This window comes from Sphaerodactylus townsendi, linkage group LG04 (assembly GCF_021028975.2).
Source record: "Sphaerodactylus townsendi isolate TG3544 linkage group LG04, MPM_Stown_v2.3, whole genome shotgun sequence".
Classification (NCBI taxonomy): Eukaryota; Metazoa; Chordata; class Lepidosauria; order Squamata; family Sphaerodactylidae; genus Sphaerodactylus; species Sphaerodactylus townsendi.
The window spans coordinates 141,034,675-141,055,661 of NC_059428.1; the positions used below are offsets into that span (position 1 = coordinate 141,034,675).

General features: G+C 49.5%; 1 protein-coding gene across 3 annotated transcripts in view; it reads right to left on the reverse strand.

The window, feature by feature from the left end:
• Positions 1-20,987, reverse strand: part of CACNA1H (calcium voltage-gated channel subunit alpha1 H) — a 156,835-nt gene that overhangs the window by 28,515 nt on the left and 107,333 nt on the right. For 2 of the 3 annotated variants that reach the window (XM_048495555.1, XM_048495553.1), the window contains exons 19-23: positions 20,803-20,928; positions 17,127-17,216; positions 14,875-15,088; positions 2,538-2,689; positions 535-644 (exon numbers count right to left, since the gene is read on the reverse strand). In XM_048495555.1, coding sequence (XP_048351512.1) covers positions 535-644; positions 2,538-2,689; positions 14,875-15,088; positions 17,127-17,216; positions 20,803-20,928 — 692 coding nt within the window. The remainder of the gene's footprint in view (positions 1-534; positions 645-2,537; positions 2,690-14,874; positions 15,089-17,126; positions 17,217-20,802; positions 20,929-20,987) is intronic. The other variant, XM_048495554.1, reaches the window with a different exon arrangement.

Sequence of the window (20,987 nt, forward strand, 5' to 3'; positions counted from 1 at the left end):
AATTTTGCTACTTTTCCCAAGAACACGACATCTGTATTGTTTAACAAAAGCTCCACAACAGAACTGTTAGAGTCTCTTTCAGATTTGTCTAGGGTCAGCCTGGGAGAGAAATTCCTAAGGCCCACATATCTTGGACAGTCGAGTATAATGTGAGCAAGCGTCTCCACTTGGTTTTTACAGTGTGGACAAACCCGATCCTGGAGAGGGATGGATAAGTAACGACCCTTTGTAATGGCCAACGGGAAAGTGTTGAATCTGGCCCTTGTGATAATCCATCTCTGTTGGGGTTCAGTTAATAATTCAAGCTATTTGGCTATGTGCTCCTGTTCCAGTATTATTCCGTCAGAGAGGGTGAGCATGATTTATTTGCTTGCCCCAACAAGGTATGGTCTTCCTGTTCTAAAAGTCTGCTTTTTAAGGTTTGGAAAAATCTCTCTGGGGTGTCACTATTCCAAAAGCTCCTGCCAGCTTTAAAAGGTTGGGGACGACACCTGTATGAAATACATCAGCATCAGCCCCCACCTGCAGTCTCACCTGTCCTTAAAGAATCTCCGGAACCCAAAGGCCACCAACTTCAACACGGCCTCAACCACGAACACGATGGTGAATATGTAGTTGCAATATTTTAATGCTTCATCCAGTGACTGTAAAGAATCAAAGACAGATGTTAGGTTGGGTTTCTTCACTGTGACGTTTCCTCTTATACCGTAATACACCTAGCCAAAGAGCATTATTTCCTGTCTCTACGCAGACCATGTCAGATTTGATATGAAATTACTGACTTCTGTCATAAGCCATCTTGCAGAACTTACCCGCTGGGATGTCAAATTAGGCTTGGTCAATACTCTAGAAATTCGGCAAAATTCAGATTTATTCGGGCATAAAATTATCTGTATGCCAGAATAAAGCAAATAACATATTTGGGTATACCCAAATATTGATTTGTCTTATTCTGGCATACAGATAATTTTATGCCCAAATAAATCCGAATCTGAATTTTAAATCCAAATCTGAATAAATCCGAATCTGAATTTTACCAAATTTCTAGGGTGTTGGCCAAGCCTAATTTGACATCTCAAAGGGGTATACCCGAAAAATTCAGGTCCATCTGATTTATTTTGTATTGGGGGGGGGGTTGCGTTTTTTGCGTTTCAGCCTGCAGGGGGGCACATTTTTAAAGCTAGCAGCACCAAAATCCCCAACAACGTAGTTTAAAATATGTTTCTACGTCTTTACTTGGTTAGTTGATTAGCTGATATTCACTTCATTAAGCTGTATTGGTTCGCACACCTATGTTGTTGGAGATTGTTGTTATATTTGTTACAACATTTAATACACGTTCATTTAAAATTTCCTCAAAAATTCATGTTTTTCTCTTTGGGTCAGTCATGCAGATTTTGATCAGAAGGTGAAACGAGCCCCTGAGGTTTTTCAGGAACGGGACATTTTAGAAGAGCAACCTATTTTTTTCTAGCAGGGCTCTTCTGTCTGTAACACCTACATGACAGTAAGAAAGCAACAGGCAAACCTCTTTCCATAACTGACAGCTGAATCCTAAACTGAAGTTAAACACTTCCAAGTCTAAGGGTTCAAGAAGCACACAACTTGGTTCGGGATTGCACTTTGAATCTGCACACACGGAGAAGTGCTGCCGTCAGATTCCCCTCAGCCCCTGCCACACGGGCAGAATAACTCACTTTCAATCCACTTCCACAATGGTTTACAAGTGGATTTTGCTACTCGGAACAAAGAAATCCAGCTTCAACGCGCATTGAAAGTGGACGGAACGTGCATTATTCTGCATGTGTGGAAGGGGACTCAGTCCCATGCACTCTTTCGTAGGCGTGACATGCTAGAGTCAACAGCTTTCTGTCCCAGTTCTGGGTCATTTTACCACCCTACGAGTGGAACCTGCTGATTTCTACGAATGATAACATCTCCGGACTACCGAGATGAGTTCCCACGGAGGACTGTTTTGGAGGACAGACTGCACAGCATTTCATCCCATGCCTTCTCCAAACTTTATCCTCCACCCCCAAATCCCCAGCAGTTTCCCAACCAGAAGGTTCAGCCTTAGGCCTACGTGATTCGGTTAATCACAGGTATACTGCTCCTGAGCACAGGGGTTCCATTTGGCAATTGCAGTTTACAGTCCTCCCTGGGTCTATCACCCATAAATCAACCTAACCTTCCATAGAGCAGGGGTCTGCAACCTGCGGCTCTCCAGATGTTCATGGACTACAAATCCCATCAGCCCCTGCCACCATGGCCAACTGGCCATGGTGGCAGGGGCTGATGGGAATTGTAGTCCAAGAACATCTGGAGAGCCGCAGGTTGCAGACCCCTGCCATAGAGTCTTTGTATGACGTGTCGTGAGCCAGACAGTCCAATTATTTCGGTCTCCAAGATCTCAGGCAGTAAAACTTCTTTGTTGCTAAGCTTGCTTTAGATCCTATCCAGTGGGGGTGCTGGGGACGGAATATGCGCCACGTTACGGAGCTGCCTTTCTCCAGCAACCAGAACCGCAGAGTCCTCACCTTAGGTTGGTTGAAGTGTTCCATGGACATGGTTATGACGTTAACACCAATGATAAAGGTTATGAAAAGATCCAAATAGTGACTCGTGCACAGGGTGTGGATGTACTTCCGCACCGGCGAGTAGTCGGCATAATACGGTCGCCTCTGTGCTTCTGCAGAAAGGGGGGGAATGAGACATGGCAGTTAGTAACTCCCCTGTTGTTCGAGATGGGAGGAGGTTTGCATGCTGATAGAAACAGCTGCATGGGTTTGGGGCTGTAGCTCCTCAAAAATGTACGAGACAGACAAATCGGTCTTCTCTTTGGGGGTCCAAAGTTTCAGAGAAATGGAGAGCGCCAAGCTCAACGCGAAAGGAAACTCAGTAGGGCTTTAGGACCTGGTCTCTTCATAATGATGATCCCCCCCCCCCCCAAAAAAAAATTTAGCACGCTCCCAAATTCTTCCACAGAATTATTCCTTGGAAATATTTCAAGGTTGCCATTAATCCTGAGTTGGCCATGCATGGCCACACAGATATTTCAGTTTTGTAAAGTTTGTGTCTGGGTTGGTTTTTTAAAAGCAGAGCATTCCTTCAAAAAAGGAGAGTACTTTTGGGTCACAACTGTGCTCGCTCCACAATACAGAGCAGACGGGTGCCCCTTAGGCATTGGCAAGCAGGCAACATTTTTACCCCACTGTTCATTCCCAGCACTCGACACTCAGTGGTAGAGTACTCCTGCATATGGAGTCTCGTCACATTTCTGCATCAATTTTGCAGCCACTACCAAATTTCGTGATGGTAAATCCTCTTAGCCGTGAGGGGAAAAATAGGGACGGGTACCCCAGTCCTGAAATCTAGAGTTAGTTTAGCGTGTGAAAGTGGGGAGCCAGACAAAAACCCTGTTAAGGGATCCTGTTTGTTTGCTGGTTTCTGCTTTCGGGGCCCACAACCTTCTTAATAATTTCTAGCGGACAAAGCACCGCTGATGCAAAAAGATGGCCAGATAAGTACGTGCAAGCTGAAGACCGTCAGCTCAAAAGAAAACCGGACTGGTCATCCCTCCGTTATTTTTCCCCCTCACTGGTAAAAAGGGATCTTTTCAATGATCTTCCATCCGGGGTCAACCACATTTTCATCTGCCAAATATTTTCAAAGAAAAGCAAGCGGCACACTTTTTAAACAAAACAAAAACAAAACAGGTGGTTGGGTTTTAACATTTGAAATTAGTTTCCGGGAGCCTCCAAAATCGGCTTCGGCCAATGGTCTGTGTGCTGTAAACTGCGCTAATCCATCTTTTTTGCCATTAAGTAGCAGCTGGCTTATGTCAGCCACGTCGGGCTGTCAATGCAAGAGACGGTTGGCCATTTCCGGCCTCTGCGGAGTGACCCTGGGCTTCCTTAGTGATCTTCTATCCAAATGGTAACCAGGGCCAACCCTGCTTAGTTTCCTGGTGAGACTGGGATAAATCTGGCTCATCCAGGTCAGGGGGCCATTTAAGCCCCAGCTGATTTATGAGGACCTTTATGAGGGTTTTCAAAGACGAGGACAAACAGAGGTGGTTTGCCACTGCCTGCCTCTGCAGAGCAAACCCCAAGCTTCCTCGGTGGTCTCCCATCCAAAGGAGCAGCAGTGGCGTAGTGGTTAAGAGCAGGTGCATTCTAATCTGGAGGAACCGGGTTTGATTCCCCGCTCTTACTGCTTGAGCTGTGGAGGCTTATCTGAGGAACTAGATTAGCTTGTGCTCTCCAACACATGCCAGCTGGGTGACCTTGGGCTAGTCACAGTTCTTCGGAGCTCTCTCAGCCCCACCTACCTCACAGGGTGTTTGTTGTGGGGAGGGGAAGGGAAAGGAGATTGTAAGCCCCTTTGAGTCTCCTTACAGGAGAGAAAGGGGGATATAAATCCATTCTTCTTCTTCTTCTTCTTCTTCTTCTTCTTCTTCTTCTTCTCCTTCTCCTTCTTCCCTTCCTTGGTGGTCTCCAATCCAAATGCTAACCAGGAATGACCCTCCAAGACCTGAGGAGATCAGATTAGTCTGGGCTTTATGGGTTAGCCTGGAAGAAGAAGAAGAAGAAGAAGAAGAAGAAGAAGAAGAAGAAGAAGAAGAAGAAGAAGAAGAAGAAGAAGAAGAAGAAGAAGAAGAAGAAGAAGAAGAAGAGGAGGAGGAGGAGGAGGAGGAGGAGGAGGAGGAGGAGGATTTATACCCCCCCTTTCTCTCCTGTAAGGAGATTCAAAGGGGCTTACAATCTCCTTTTCCTTCCCCACTCACAACAAACACCCAGTGAGGTGGGTGGGGCTAAGAGAGCTCCGAAAAGCTGTGACTAGCCCAAGGTCACCCAGTTGGCGTGTGTTGGAGTGCACAAGCTAATCTGAATTCCCCAGATAAGCCTCTACAGTTCAAGCAGCAGAGTGGGGAATCAAACCCGGTTCCTCCAGATTAGAGTGCACCTGCTCTTAACCACTGCGCCACTGCTGCTCCCAAAAGGTCATGCATCTGTAGGGTTTTCATAGCTGAAAGCACTTTGTGGTGTGGCTGGTGACCCGGACCGAAATCTAGAAAAAAAGAGCAATCCATCCCAGAAGCATATTTTACATTTGGGCATCATTGAAACCCAGTTCCCCGAGAAGATAATCAGAATGGAAATTCATTTTTGAAATTTGTAGCTTCAAGCAAACCCTTTCTGGGCCCTCTTGTCTTCTACGGGTTCCCTGCATGTTATAGAAGATTTCGGGGAACGTACTATGGCCTGCAGTCAGTTTGCCAAGTACACGAACTGGGCCTGTTAGCACCTGCTGAAACTGAAGTCAAGCCCAGTGTAGACAAGATGCGGTGACAGCTGTATTCGACTCTTCCCGACGTCATTCAAAATGCAACAGCAACCACACCGTGGCCCTCAGACTTGAACCAAGGCGATGCGAGTGAGAGGAAGAGGAATTTGAACACATTCACCTCCTCGCACGTGACTTCACAAACCAAAATGAACAGATGTAGCCCCCGGAAGCCAAAAGACAGTTCAAAAGACAAGGGTGTTGGCGTGAGGTTGTGCATGGTGGATGGCGCTTGGCAATTGCGGTGAGCCAGTTAGTGAGGGGCAAGCGGGAGGAGGTATCTGAGGTGGGTTCTGAAGACAGAAGTGTGAAGATAGCTCTGGAAACACTTTTTGGGGGTGGCCATTACAAGGATGGAGAGCATCTTGGAATTTGGAGGCAATGTACACAGCAGCGATCGGACATCTGGAGACACATGCAAACACCACGTCATGCGTCATTCCACAAACCCATGCAACGTCTATTAGAAGAGATGCTATTCGTGCACCAGGACTCACAGAGGCGCTTGCAAAAGGGTGCTTGGTGACTGGGAAATGGAGGGCTTGGCTCCGCACTCTGCTACGGCGAGGCGGAATCAAGGCATAGCGCCGATGAAGCTGAGACACAAACACACGGGAGACACCTTGGACCTGCACAAGTTCCTCGGTTACACTCGCTCTCAAACAAAGCTTCAGTTGGGGTCCCACAACTCTCTGGTGGTCACCCGTCGAGAATTTCATCCATAACCCCAACAGATTTGTTCATGCTCTCTGGTACCCCTCCAAACTTCATAGTACGCTTCTTCGTTTCCACATCTAATTCTTCAAGTTTTGCTTCTAGTTTATTTACGATTCCTCCCGCTCTTTTTCCCCCTTTGGTCGCAATTTTGATATTTTGATCGACCTTTGATAAATTATCTCCCCAGCCTGTTTCTTCTGAGTCTAAATTTCCCATCCTTTGCTCTAATCCTCTAAAGGTCAAGTTTCCCCTTCAGTCGTGTCCGACCCTGGGGTACCACTGCAAGCAGCGATTTCGTAGGGTTAGCCATTTTTGTGGGGTAGTTTGCCATTGCTTTCGGCGGCTATTCTTTACCCCTCTAGCTATGAGCTGGGTACTCATTTACCGACCAAGGAATGGATGGATGGCTGAGTTGACCATGAGCCAGCTGTCAGGATATCTGACCCACAGGGGGCTCGAACTCCTGACCGTGTGAGTGGCAGTGCACGCACTTGATCACTACGCCACGCAGCTCCTCTAATTCTCGAACAATCCTCTAATTAAACATCTAAAGGACACACCATAGCCAACACTTATGCTGCATCTACTTGATTCGTTTCCCCCTGTTTGTGGTCCACACAGGGCACATATGTGCCCAACAGCATTCTTTATGCTGTGAGGGATGCATCAGGACCAAGTGTTTATCTATCCTGCACTCCAACGCTTAATGCTCCACCAGAGGCGTAGCTGGGCCAGAATGTGCCTGGTGCACACTCTGTGTTTTCCACACTCCCCTCCATGGTGCCCTGTCCCCCCTCCCCTGCCCCCCTCCAGCCTTAGTGCAGGCTGGAGAAGTGGCCTGTTCCCTTCAGGATGAAAATGGCCCGGTGGGAACTTCACTTCCCATGAGACCCTGGGACTCGCAAAGTCTCCTGGGAAGTGTAGTTCTCACCAGGCTGTTTTCAGCTTGAAGAAAACAGGCCGCTTCTCCAGCCAGCACTGCTTCACAAAGGTAAGTGTGTGTGGGGTTGTAAGGAGGGACAATTTTCTGGCCCCAGGTGTGCGCCCGGTGCAATGCACACCGCCTGGCCCCCTGGTAGCTCCGCCTCTGTGTTCCACCATTGGGTGAAGCAGCTCTTTCTCTTTACTCTGGAGTCACCATTTTAACCACAACTCCAAAGTGATATTGGTGCTGGGTAATAAGAGGAAGCCTTTAACTTTCACCGTCCTGTAGGACACACCACAAACAGGTATGTCACAAACACAGAGGTCCCTTGCTTTCCATATCCCAAGGATGCCCTATAGCAGACTGTGGCTACCTCCTTCCATCTTTCTTTAAAGCTTCCCCAGCCAACGCATGCAGCTGCTTAGACAAACACTGCTAGAGAAAATGGAGCCTGGTGCAAAATCTGAGGTTTGCTCCCCCCCCCCCCGCCCCGCTCCCGGTTCATTTGTGTTTTTTTTAATTTTTCAATGTTTTTTCAGTTTTTGGCCTGCAGGGGGCACAGTTTTTAGGCTAGCAACATCAAAATTTCAGGGTATCTTTAAGAGACTCTCCTGATGATACCAGCTGGGATTGGTGAAGTTTGGCTCAGGGGGTCCAAAGTTATGGACTCTCAAAGGTGTAGCCCACATCTTCTACTAGCTCCTTTGGGAGTCCATAATTTTGAACCCCCTGAACCAAATCTCAACTAACTTGGGGGATATCATCAGGAGAGTCCCCGGAAAACTCCCTGAAAGTGTGGTGCTGCTATCCTAAAAACTGCACCCCCTGCAGCCCAAAAACTAAAAAACACTAAAAAATACAAAAAATAAACCTGAAAATTTTGCTCCCCCCCAGCACTCGCCTGGTGCAATGTGCACCCCCCCCCCATCCCTTTGTAGCTACGCCTCTGTTTCAGGGTACGAGTTTTTGAAACTCAAAGCTCCCTTACTCTTGAAAGCTCATATCCTTGAAATCTCGTTGGTCTTTAAGGGGCTACTGGACTCAGAGCTGTTTTACTACTGACTGACAAAAGCTACTCTCTGAAATGGCTAGCTAGCACCTGATTAAAAAGCCTTTGCTATTTGCAAAAGGGCATGATTCCCTCTCTTTGCGCGCTGTGGTAAAAAATGAAGGGTTCTTATTAGGGCAACGTGTCAAAAAACCGACGTGAAAAGTTTGGTGAGGGTCTTTGGAGGTGTAACCAACTCACCTCCTGCTTGGCTTTCTCGAACTCTTCAGGTGTTGTTGTAGGAAGCACACAGGGCCAGGGAATAAACAGAAAACGCACGCACAAAACTCAACAGGGACATATCACAAATGGAGAGGAGAGGAGGATGAGAGAAACGGAGACGGGGATGGGACGGGTTGCACATTCTCCGATGGCGTGCCCACCATGAACTTTTGGAAAGCAGAACGTCACAGCATAACCTACCTGAATGCCCTCCTTAAAACCTCCACCCCATTCTCCAAACTAAAGAATCCCAAACGCTGCAGCCTCTCCTCATAAGGAAGGTGCTCCAGTCCCTCAATCATCCTCGTTGCCCTTCTCTGCCCTTCTTCTATCTCTTCAATATCCTTTTTGAGATGTGGCGACCAGAACTGAACACAGGATTCCAAGTGCGGTCGCACCACGGCTTTATATGAGGGCATGACATTTTTTGCAGTTTTATTATCAATTCCTTTCCTTATTATCCCCAGCAAAGAAAGAAAGACGCTGTAATATTCTCCTGCATGTTGTGATCCCCCCCCCCCCATCCCCAGTTCCAAAATATATCTTTCAATGCAGGAATGCATCTGAACCAGGCATCCCAGAAAGGGCGATACTCCCGTGCCAGACTGCGCCAGAGTTTTCTTCAGAGAAGTAGCCGGCGTGGAGGAGAGTTTATACCAACCTTGCACCCCCAAGTGCAAAAACATCTAATTGGGTGAGGGCCGTGTGCGCCTGGACTAAGGGAGGTCCTCACTGGTGGTGACTTGTGGGAAGAGGAGGAAAACATGGTTGGAGAAACAGCCAGTAAGACAGAGACAGAGGGACAGGACGGGACGGGACGGGACGGGTGAGCAGATGGATGAACAGCCAGGAGGAAGCAGAAGACTGTCCACCCACCCCCTTTCTCCAGACCTCAGCTGTTTGATCTCCTGGAAGACCCATTTTGAAAATTGCTGGCTTTTCAGAAGGAACGATGCCCTCTCGGCGCCTGCTTCTATCATCCTCGGCAGTTTGCCGGTCCCCTCTCGGGAGTAGGACCGGATGCCGTCAATCAAAATGGGGCGGGTCATGTTGTCGTTACTGATTTTCGGGGAATCTTAATGGATTTTAATGTATTATTTGATTACGTGGTTTGTTCCACGCTGAATATTGCTTGTCACCGGTTGTTTTTGTTGCACGCCGCTCGGAGCCCTTCGGGGGCAGAGCGGCAGACCAAATTAAATAAACAACAATAATAATAAATAAACAGCCAACTGCTTGCCCCCAGGTCCACAAATTGGGCACTGCCCGCTGCTTCCTCCCAGAATGAGGCAGAACCGGCCAACTGCTTCTCCCCAGGAACAGGTTCATGGAAGTGGGAATAGCTGTCCAGAAGGATGGGGGAACAGGTACCCACCCACCCAGCCAGAAAAACTACCCAGAAGTGAGAACAGACAGTCCCCCCCCCACCCCTCCAACCACCCCTTCATTGGCACTCTGCTGGTTCCAGTCGAAGTATATTTTCCAACAATGTCCCTTTCCCCTCCCCCCCCAGATATGTCACACAAGTGGCACTGTGGTGCCCAACTCAGTTCTTCACCTGGCACAGACATGAGGTTCCACCCACCCCCCCATACACACATGCACACCTACGAGGAAGCCACAGAGCATAAGCCACGTTTCATATCTTTCTGAGTTTGCCTTTTAAAAGCTGGTTCTCTAAGTGTATTCAAGAAACCGCAATTTTTCTGAACAACCCCCCCCCCCCCCCCCCCCAGGCTTCCTGATGGAGATAACTGGAACAATCCTGGCTCCCCAATAATCCAACGTCAAGGTCAGGGAACCATTTGGGGTTCTTGGACATTCTCGCCCCTCTCCGAACTCATCCCTGCAGCCGCCTCAAGGCACCAGTCCCCAGGTAGGAAAAGACCGAGCCCATTCTCAAGGATCCAGGGAGGAATTGTTTGTAGGGGACTCTGCATCGACTCAGATGCTGTCAGGGAAAGGTGTGTAAGACTAGGACCCAGGAGAAGTCAAACAGGCTGGCGAGCCAAGATCCTCGCTCTCAAATTCCGCACGATAAAACATCCCCATGGGACTCGAAGATCATACGTGAGAAGCTCGCCTTGCTCCCGTTTTGGACTACCGCCATTTTCTGCTCTGCCCCGAGAAACTTGGGAACTGAAGGCTGAGGGTGGCGAATCTCTTTGCAGTTCCACGGAGGTTCACGGGAGCCATGAAACGTTCTGAAGCCAGTTTGATGGGATAGACCAGTGGGTGGCGAACCTACGGCACTCCAGATGTTCATGGACTACATGGGCTGGTGGGAATTGTACTCCGTGAACATCTGGAGTGCCAAAGGTTCACCACCACGGGGATAGACTGCATGTGACTCTGGGGATCTACAATTGGGCCCTTGGTCGGCATTCCTGTCCACAGCACCACTCCCCAATCCACGTCAACCCCTTCGAGCAGCCCCAGCATCGTGTCCAGCACGGCTTTAAGTCTACGGCACAGAGACCCCCGAGGCTCTATTTGAGAAGAAGAAGAAGAAGAAGAAGAAGAAGAAGAAGAAGAAGAAGAAGAAGAAGAAGAAGAAGAAGAAGAAGAAGAAGAAGAAGAAGAAGAAGAAGAAGAAGAAGAAGAAGAAGAAGAAGAAGAAGAAGAGGAGGAGGAGGAGGAGGAAGAGGAGGAGGAGGAGGAGTTTGGATTTATATCCCCCCCTTTCTCTTCTGCAGGAGACTCAAAGGGGCTTACAACCTCCTTGCCCTTCCCCCCTCACAACAAACACCCTGTGAGGTAGGTGGGGCTGAGAGAGAGCTCCGAAAAGCTGTGACTAGCCCAAGGTCACCCAGCTGGCGTGTGTGGGAGTGCACAGGCTCATCTGAATTCCCCAGATAAGCCTCCACAGCTCAAGCAGCAGAGTGGGGAATCAAACCCGGTTCCTCCAGATTAGATACACGAGCTCTTAACCTCCTATGCCACTGCTGCTCTTGAGATCTGCTGGGTCACTATGCCACTGAGGTCTCTCGAAGTCTGCTGGGTCATATCTGCAACACCCGCTAGGGTCCCAGCCGGACCAAGATGTCTGAGTTTCTCTGGTGGAAGAAAGCACCAGCAAGTCCAGGGGTCTGCAACCTGTGGCTCTCCAGACGCTGCAGACCACCGAGCAAGTCGCATCGGACTTGTGGCGCCCTGGTTACTCGGTGGCCTGTTTCCCAAGCAAGCTGATCTCAGAAATTAAATCGGATCAACCCTGCTGCGGGCTGAACAGGCCTAATTTCTGTGATCGTGCTAACCTGGTCATGGCTAAGGATCCACAATCCGCAAGGCTGTGCGGCTCTCCCTCTCTCTCATCAGATTTTCCGCTCCCCATTTTCGAGAAGCCACGGCAAGCTGCCAATACAATATGAAGATGGATGCTATGCAGAGGGGGCTTCTCAATACACCCCTGTGAGCCAGGAGACCTGAGTTTAAACTTCATGGGGGTCACGGAATTCCGAAGTGGCTTTCAACAGAGGCAGACGGGTTTGTTAACTGAGCAGGGATGCTGCCCCCGAGAGCTGCGGGAACCCTCGGCAATTCAGCCAGCACCTCTAGGGCCCTGGTAACAATAGCTAAAGATGTAGTGAGCCTATGCCAGTTACACGTTTCTCCAAAGCTCGCAAAATCTGGGGACACCTTGGTTCAGCTTGCTGTAGGCCTGTTTGGGCATTCCCCTCTGACTTGGCCTTTTTGACAAGCCCCCCGAATCTGTAATCTGGGGATAACAATATTGACCTAGCTCCCAGGTTGACACAAGCATTCCTTAATATTGACCTAGCTCCCAAGGAGCAGCAGTGGCGTAGGAGGTTAAGAGCTCGTGTATCTAATCTGGAGGAACCAGGTTTGATTCCCAGCTCTGCCGCCTGAGCTGTGGAGGCTTATCTGGGGAATTCAGATTAGCCTGTGCGCTCCCACACACGCCAGCTGGGTGACCTTGGGCTAGTCACAGCTTCTCAGAGCTCTCTCAGCCCCACCTACCTCACAGGGTGTTTGTTGTGAGGGGGGGGAGGGCAAGGAGATTGTAAGCCCCTTTGAGTCTCCTGCAGGAGAGAAAGGGGGGATATAAATCCAAACTTTTCTTCTTCTTCTTCAAAAGGGAGAGCCCAGCTTTCTTAGGCCCATTCAGCACATGCAGAACGATGCACTTTCGATCCACTTTCAATGCACTTTGCAGCTGGATTTTTCTGTGCAGAATAGCAACATCCACTTGCTAACAACTATGGAAGTGGATTGAAAGTGCCTTATTCTGCAGGTGCGGAAGGGGCCAAAGCCACACACAGTCAGCCAGCTGCATGTCGTGGCCGGCCCCAAACACCCGACCCGCTTCTCATTTGTGCATCCCTCATCCTTGTCTTAAGCAGTTTTATCAAACATTCCTCTCATTCCTCTTTGCCTGCTTCCCTGCTACTGTTGTGTTCGTCATAAGACTGACAGGCAGGGAGCAGATCTGATCTCAGTTTGGCTTCTGTGTCACTGTCCAAACAGTGAAAACAATGGTTAATAATAAATAAAAAAGGGCTGTCCGAACGGGACCTGGTTTCCGTGCAAGCTCAGCTTAAAAGGTCTCCTGGAGGTCGTTTTGCAATGCTCTGGATCCAAAGATACGCCCCCCCACGGGGTGGCCTGAATATGCATCTCTTCTAACGGACTCCTTCCCTAACGGCCCCTTCCGCATGTGCAGGATAACGCACATTCAACCCACTTTTACAATCGTTTGCAGGTGGATTTTGCTATTCTGCCCAGTAAAGTCCAGGTGCAAAGGGCATCGAAAGTGGACAGAAGGGGCCTCTGAGCTCCCCAAACGGAAGCAACCTGCCCTCCCACGCTCTGGTTTTCCCTCATGCAGCACCTCTGTGCCATGCAAGGGGCCATGCGCCAAGACCCTTTCCAAATAATACTATCATTGAATCTTTGATTTAAAAAAATAAAATAACGTACAACCAAAACCTCATCACCGCACCTCTCAAAACGTTGGCGATGCTTTAAGTCCCAGGCGACAGGATCGCACCATTGGGAAATATCTTCAGATGGAAGGGATATTGGGGTCATGTGCCTCTGTCCGGGGCTCCCATTGGCTGTTCCATGGGCTCCTACTGGGCTCTTGAAGGTGGTATCCTCAACTGTTCCCTACGGAGTCTGCTGGCACTTCACCCGGATAATAATGGGTTCTCTGGATCATAACATAACACAGGCTATCTCCCTCTCCTCTAGTGATTTCCTGTGATTTATTAGTTAACTGGAAACTTGCTTTCTCCAAGAAGTCGGCAAAGCTGGTCGACACTCTGTTCTGCTCAAGGCTTGGCTTCCAGGAAATTAAGCTTCTAGGGCCGTGGTGGTGAACCTTTGGCACTCCAGATGTTATGGACTACAATCCCCATCAGCCCCTGCCAGCATGGCCAATTGGCCATGCTGGCAGTGGCTGATGGGAATTGTAGTCCATAACATCTGGAGTGCCAAAGGTTCACCACCACTGTTCTAGGGAGATGCCCTGTTTTTAGCTAGATGCTTGGCTCTCAGTTTTTCTTCCAGCTGGTGGAAGTTTCCCAAGATCAGCCTTTCCCCCACACCTGGCTAGATTTGAGTCAAATAGAGAGCAATACGATCTTCAATCAGCTTTCAAGAGCCCCTTGATCAAATACTTGGAGGACGCTGACTTTTGGAAGCTTATAGCGTGAATGTCCTGCGGGTCTCTGCTGCTAACAGGCTTGAATCTCACTAACTGCAGACTCACGGAAACAGTTTGAATAGCTACTGCTTCTTTGAGGCAGGAATCCGACGGGCCCTGTGAATTCTGGGAGATTCCCCCCAGCCCCATTAGCAAAACAGCAGGCATTCAAACCGGTTTAAAGATTATTGTGTAGACACGGAAAAGACTCGAGGGATCAGTTAGCCCAGAACAGCACCTGTCAGACAAGATGTCCTACCTCGTACCGACCTAACCCTGGGCGTTTCCCCACTCACCCTGATCCCCCTTATGCCGCTCGCTACACTCAGCGCGGAGCATCCCAGGCGCGCGTCCGGGCGTCCCCACGACCCTGCGCTCTGCGCGGGGTCATCAAAAGGCGCCCTTTGCAAGAGTGCCAAGGATGCCACGTGCTGAGGGGGTGCGACAGCGGCAGCGTCGGGGAGGCTGCGCTGTCGCCGCCCCTCTCGTGGGGAGTGCTGGGGGACCCCGCACTACTCTCCTCAAGTAGCGCAGGGCTTAAGATAAGTGGGGAAAGGCCCCCTGAGAAATATCCATCAAATCTTTCTCCTGGAAACCTGCAGATTCCATAGTGTGTTCGGCTGTCCTTTCTGTTGCCAAATAGTTTTTAAGATACTGAAGCTTCTCCCAACACTTTAACCCGCCCTGCCTGCCCCAGACATGAAATTCCTCGCCCTGAATTCCTTCAGCCGAGTCCACAGCAGGAGCCACTGGGAGAGCGCCCTCCCCTCTGACTCTTAAAGCATCTCCAAAAGGTTCCAGAAAAGGAAATCTGCTCCCATCCCCTTTTGGCCAAACCAAAGCAAACCGAAAGAAAAGCACAATAATAATAATCCGAAAAAAGAGTTTTCTTGCTTTGAAAGCAGGCAAGGCTCAGAAAGATTGTGAAAGGTACCACCGTCTACCGACCAGACACGTATATCTCCTTACTCCTACGCTTTTTCTCCAGCCGACGCAGGCGTTTCTCCTCCCTCCGGCGGGCCTCCTCGGCCTCCTGGTGCTGCCGGCATTTGTGGAAGTTCTCGACCACCACCCCGACGAACATGTTCAGGACGAAGAAGCTGACGATCAGGAGGAAGGAGATGAAGTAGAGCAGCATCCATGGGTTGTGATTCTGGCTGGGCTGGCGATGGAGGCAGGAGGGGAGAGAGGAGAGATGGCAGAAAGGGGGATGAATCGGAGATGGGGACAACCGGCAGGGTGGAAACACACCGCGGGATTTGAAACTGGGACCCGAAAACTGCTGTGGATTCAAATATCACAGGTTGCTTTAAAAGCTCTACGGGAAATGGGGCGCCAAACCTTGGGGTAGACCCAGTCGGGAACGTGGGCTGGGGAATAATGTAAATAAGGTAATCCAGAGAACTTGCAAGTTTCTTCAGATAAATTAATTCTATCAGTCTCTACCAGCATGGCCAACTGGCCATGCTGAAAGAGGCTGATGGGAATTGTAGTTCCTGAACATCTGGAGAGCCGCAGGTTCCCTGCACCTCTGCCCTAGAAAGCAGGGGTGGGAACCTCTTGACTCTCCAGATGTTCAGGAACTACAATTCCCATCAGCCCCTACCAGCATGGCCAACTGGCCATGCTGAAAGAGGCTGATGGGAATTGAAGTTCCTGAACATCTGGGCTTGGAGTTTAAACAGCTGTTTCCTCAACCTTTCGGGAGGTCAGGGTACCCTTGACCTCACTCTTCATATCTCACGGTACCCCTGCCGCCACCCTCCACCTTCCCCTCCCATTGCCCCTGCTCCCCACACCGCCCACCTTCCCCTCCCAGGGTGAAGGGTAGCACTGGGGGTGGTGGCGGCTGCTGACCTTGTGACAGGCCCTGCCCCATAGGCCAGCTCCATGTCCTTGCTGGCGCCGGTGGGAGACACCACAAAAATGAGAGAGGGCGGTAGTGTTGGCGTGGTACCCCTGGGACATGCTCATGGCACCCCAGGGTACCAGGGAACCCTGGTTGAGAATGGCTGCCCTAGAGAATGGCCCATATCCAGCTGCGGTCCAGGTGTGGCCCAGGTGGCACATTTATGGCCAAACCAAGTAAGACAGCCAGTCAGGACTGACAGCTACCAAAGGAGGTTCTTTACTGCCACCACTGTGGTTGGGCAGAAAATGGTATTGCAGCTTATAGCTTGGCAAGGTCACTCGGCACAACGGTTCTTCCTGAACGTGAAGAAGCAGAGGTGGGATCCAGCAGATTCTCACCAGTTCCCAAGAGTGGGTTACTAATTATTTGTGTGTGCCGAGAGGGGGTTACTAATTGGGTCTGCTTTTCCGTTAGAAATTCCATTAGGTCCAAAAATTATAAAGTCCTGTTGTTTCCTATGTGGCTGGTTAGTGAAGGTGGAAAACAGGATAATTCTCCCTGTTGGGCTGTTTTAAAAACATGTTTTAGAAATATGGTAAAGTTCCTTGTTTAAGGAAAGTATCCTTCTTTTGATTTCTAGAAACAAAATTAAGTATTTGAAAGTATTAAGTATTTGACAGGCAGTCAATTAGAGGAGAAGTAGTTGTTTCTGTTGGCAGTAGACAATAGGACTTGCTATAATGAGTTTAAATTATGGACAGAAAGATACCAGCTGGAAATTAGGAATTTTTTTTTTACAGTAAGATTTTTTTACAGTAACAGAGAAATTATTAATGCCCCGCCCCTGGAATGCCCGGCCACGCCCCAGTCGTGCAACGCCCAGCCCCACTGGCGCTACGCCACTGTTTGAATCCCACCACCATGGGAACCTGTTACTAAAATTTTTGGATCCCACCACTGTGAAGAAGGCATTCGCTGTTCTTCAGCCTGAAATGAACCGTGGATGGTGACGCCCGGCCCCGCCAAATCGCTCATTTTCAGAGAGCGGCATGGTTTTGGGCACTGCCACAAAGATCTCCACAAAATGGGATCCGAGAACAGCCATGTCTGAATGGGATGTTGCCTCTTATGGCCTGGGCGTTGTTTAAGAGCCACAGCTGCACATGGGGGGTGTGTGTGTGTGTGTCACACTTCTGAATGAACCTGTCACAGATTCCCCCCCCCCCCCCAAGACTTTCACACTTCTTCAAATGCAACTCTTCACAGTGGAGCTAGGCTACACTGTGTGGATTTGAACAAGCCCTTTATACCCCAAGAGAACCTTCTGGAATGGATCTTTAACTCCTACCTGCTGGTCAATGCCCACCGCGTCCAAGCCGTCATACATGATGTTCACCCAGCCATCTTTGGAGGACAAAACGAACAAAGACATCAGGGCCTGCAAAAGCAACCCCCCCACCCCGACAGTCATCCAGGTGGTACGTACAGAATGCAGGGAGAATAGACCTACAATCCAAAGGCACAAATCAAAGAGACCTAGGAAAGATAGGCATATCAATCAAATCAGAATAAGTAGCATCTAAACAACCGAGAGTCAGTGTCGTCTAGTGGTTAGAGCCCCCAATCCTTTTGAGCCTCTGGGGGGAGGAGGCCCATTATCTGGTCATGGCCCACCCATCTGGGGAGGAGGGGGGAAGGAGAGGGGGTTAGGCTCAGCCACAAAATGGCTTCCACGAGAGGTGGAGCCAATCACAAGATGGCTGCTGCAGGTTATTTTCAGTCACATAGTAAAGATGACGATGATGAAGAAGAGTTGGATTTATATTTCCCCTTTCTCTCCTGCATGAAGATTCAAAGGGGCATACAAACTCCTTTCCCTTCCCCCTCACAACAAACACCCTGTGAGGTAGGTGGGGCTGAGAGAGCTCTGAAGAACTGTGACTAGCCCAAGATCACCCAGCTGGTGCATGTTGGAGTGCACAAGCTAATCTGGTTCCCCAGATAAGCCTCCACAGCTCAAGTGGCAGAGCAGGGAATCAAACCCAATTCCTCCAGATGAGAGTACACTTGCTCTTAACCACTGCTTCCACTGCTGCTCCTTATATTGTGGTGGCAGCTCTGGGTTGGGAAATACTTTGGAGATCTTGGATGTGGAGCCTTGAGAGGGTGGGGTTTGGGGAGGGGAGGGACTCCTGTGGGGTCTGGTGCCATAGAGCCCGGTTTCCTAGACAGCCATTTTCTCCAGAGAAACCGATCTCTGTTGTCCAGAGTTCAGTTGTAACAGTGGGAGATGTCTGAAACCTTTGTGGCTGTAAAAGGAAAGTATTTAAAAACCTGTCAATCAAAACATCCGTGGCCAATCAGAAGCCTCACTAGGCAGAGGCCCCATCTGGCCCCACCTACTTTCTAAAAAGACGTGGCGGGTGCCAGAAAAGGTGTCAACAGATGGCCTCGCGCCCGTGGGCACTGTGATGGGGAACTTTGGGGTCCAGTATCCGATTAGGATCTGACAGTCTGTGGTGTGAGTGGAGGGAACATTTACAAGGACGAGGCACGTGGACAAAACCCACCCTGATGTTAATGAGTGCTGAACTCACTCCACGCAGGAGAGGTTTCGGGACTCCGTAATTGGTACTTCCTCATTGGGTTTCCATTCTCGAATTGCACGAGGATTATGCTAGGGTTTGCGTTCCTAGATTGCGTACACACTCTGCACATGCTCAGATATACTGACAGCTTGACATGCTCCAGGGTAGGGCAGGGGTTCCCAGGACTGTAACAGGGATTTGGGCCCAGCCTCAAATTAAACCCTGATACTCCAAAGGAAAAAAAACCCTGGGAATTAATCTTGGTTCCCGTTTTCAATGTGGGCAGCCAAATCCCGCTTTGCTCTCCTTGTAGTTCCTCCCGCCCATTTCCCCGAAAATAAGACCTGCCCCGAAAACAAGCCCTAGCATGATTTTTTGGGATTTTTGGAGGATGCTTGAAATATAAGCCCTACTCCAAAAACAAACTCTAGTTACAGATTCCCCGGCGCAGCTGGTCTGGTCATGTGGGGGGCGCAAAATCATGGGAAATAACCCCTAACGCATCTTTTGGAGCAAAAATTAATACAAGACTCTGTCTTATTTTTGGGGAAACGGGGTAAGATCACGGGTCCTGCTCCACCCCATTGATTAGTGCCAGATTACCAGAGGGGCCCATTTTACCACCCGCTTCCTGCCTCATTTTGGTCTCGGCTGAATTGCTCCGAGAAGCGTCTCTCTGCTCTCGGCCACCACTTCCAATTTTCCTGGCAGGCCCCAGGGCTCAGAGCAGCTGCGCTTTCCTGGCACACTCTCTGATCAGCATGCAAAGGAGAAGCCCCTTTGGGGATTGGGGAGGAAGTGGCTGGCAGAGGGACGGAGAGGAAGAGGGAAGGACAGCCGGAGATGAAATTGAGGCCGGGAAAGAAGCGGCTGGCGGCAAAAGAGAAGCCGCAGTCTTGGAAGCCGGGCAAATCAAAAAAGGGGGGAACAGATGTCACCCTACAAACTGGAATTAAGCACCTAAACGGCCAAGAAAGAGTCAAAGCGGTTTCTAAACATAAAACTGCGAAGTATCAAAAACACGTGTATTTATTGCAAATTCAGATCCTCCACATTTATAAAAGGCCTGTGATTTATTTAGACCAGTGACGGCGAACCTATGGCATGGGTGCCAGAGTTGGCACTCGGAGCCCTCTCTGTGGGCACGTGCACACAGAGTTCATCATGTGGGGGTCAATAATCACCCCCCCCCCACACACACACACATCTAGGCTGGCCTGGGCCACTGAGCACGACGTGCGCGCAGCGCAGTGAGCAGGGAGGACTCGGATGGCGGGCCTGGTGCCCATGTCCTGGGTGCCTGCTGCCTGGGGGGGGGGGGACGCAGAGGTGTCAGAGATGCTAGAGAGGCACAGAGCGGTGCGCACAGGACTTGCTGGAGGCTAGAGCAGGCTGGTCCCTGCTTGAGCGGGTGGGGCGGAGGAAGAGGGAGCCAACTGTTTTTTTCTAAACTAAAACCTCAGCATTCAGGTTAAATTGCCGGGTTGGCACTTTGTGATAAATAAGTGAGGCTTGGGTTGCAATTTAGGCACTCGGTCTCAAAAAGGTTCGCCATCACTGATTTAGACAATGGCCTACATTTGTACAAGGGCCCCTTCCGCACATGCGGACTAATGCACTTTCAATCCACTTTCAATGCCCTTTGCAGCTGTGCGGAAGAGCAAAATCCACTTGCGACCAATTGTGGAAGTGGACTGAAAGTGCATTATTCGGCATGTGCGGAACGAAAGAACTGTCACTGCCCCACTAGCCACATTTTTAAAAATGCAAAAGGGAGCTTAGACAGTTCCCACAGTGGCAGGGAAGAGGATTCTCTGGCTAGCGTCTTCAGTGCGGTATTGCAACTGTTTTTAAAAGGTGTGATTCTTTTCAGTAAGATAGTGGCTGGATCAGCAAGCATACACACTCGTACACAAATGAAGAAAGTGTTCCTGGCCCATGAAGCGTTCCTAGCCCAAAACCGAGAACATAAATTTGATTTGCAAGGCACAGATCGGCACTGAGGCCCCTTCCGCACATGCAGAATAATCCACTTTCAATCCACTTTCAATGCACTTTGCAGCTGTGCACAGTGGTGGGATTCAGTCGGTTTGCACCACTTTGGCAGAACCGGCTGTTAAAATGATGCTTGTAAACAACCAGTTGTTAAATTATTTGAATCCCACCACTGGCTGTGTAGAATAGTAAAATCCACTTGCAAATAATTGTGAAAATGGTAGGATGTTATCAGGAGAAAATACTACTGGAACACAGCCATATAACCTGGAAAAACCCACAATGTTCTAGTGATTCCAGCTGTGAAAGCCTTTGACAATAAATTGTGAATGTGGATTAAAAGTGCATTAGTCTGCATGTGCGGAAGGGGCCCAAGAGAGTCACGTCTTGAGTAGAGAAAGAACCCGCTGCCCAGAACACGACTTTGGTCTTTGTTTTTACCTGCCCCAAATTGTCGAAGTTATACTTTCGCCTGATCCATTTGTAGCGGGCATTGGTGCAGTCGGCTTTTGTGGAAACGTTGCGAAGGTCGTGCCCTTCGCAATGGTAGAATTTGCCTTTGAAGAGCTGTATGGAAGAGGGGAGAAAAAAAAGATTTAACACCAGAGGCAGACAGAACTTCTTTC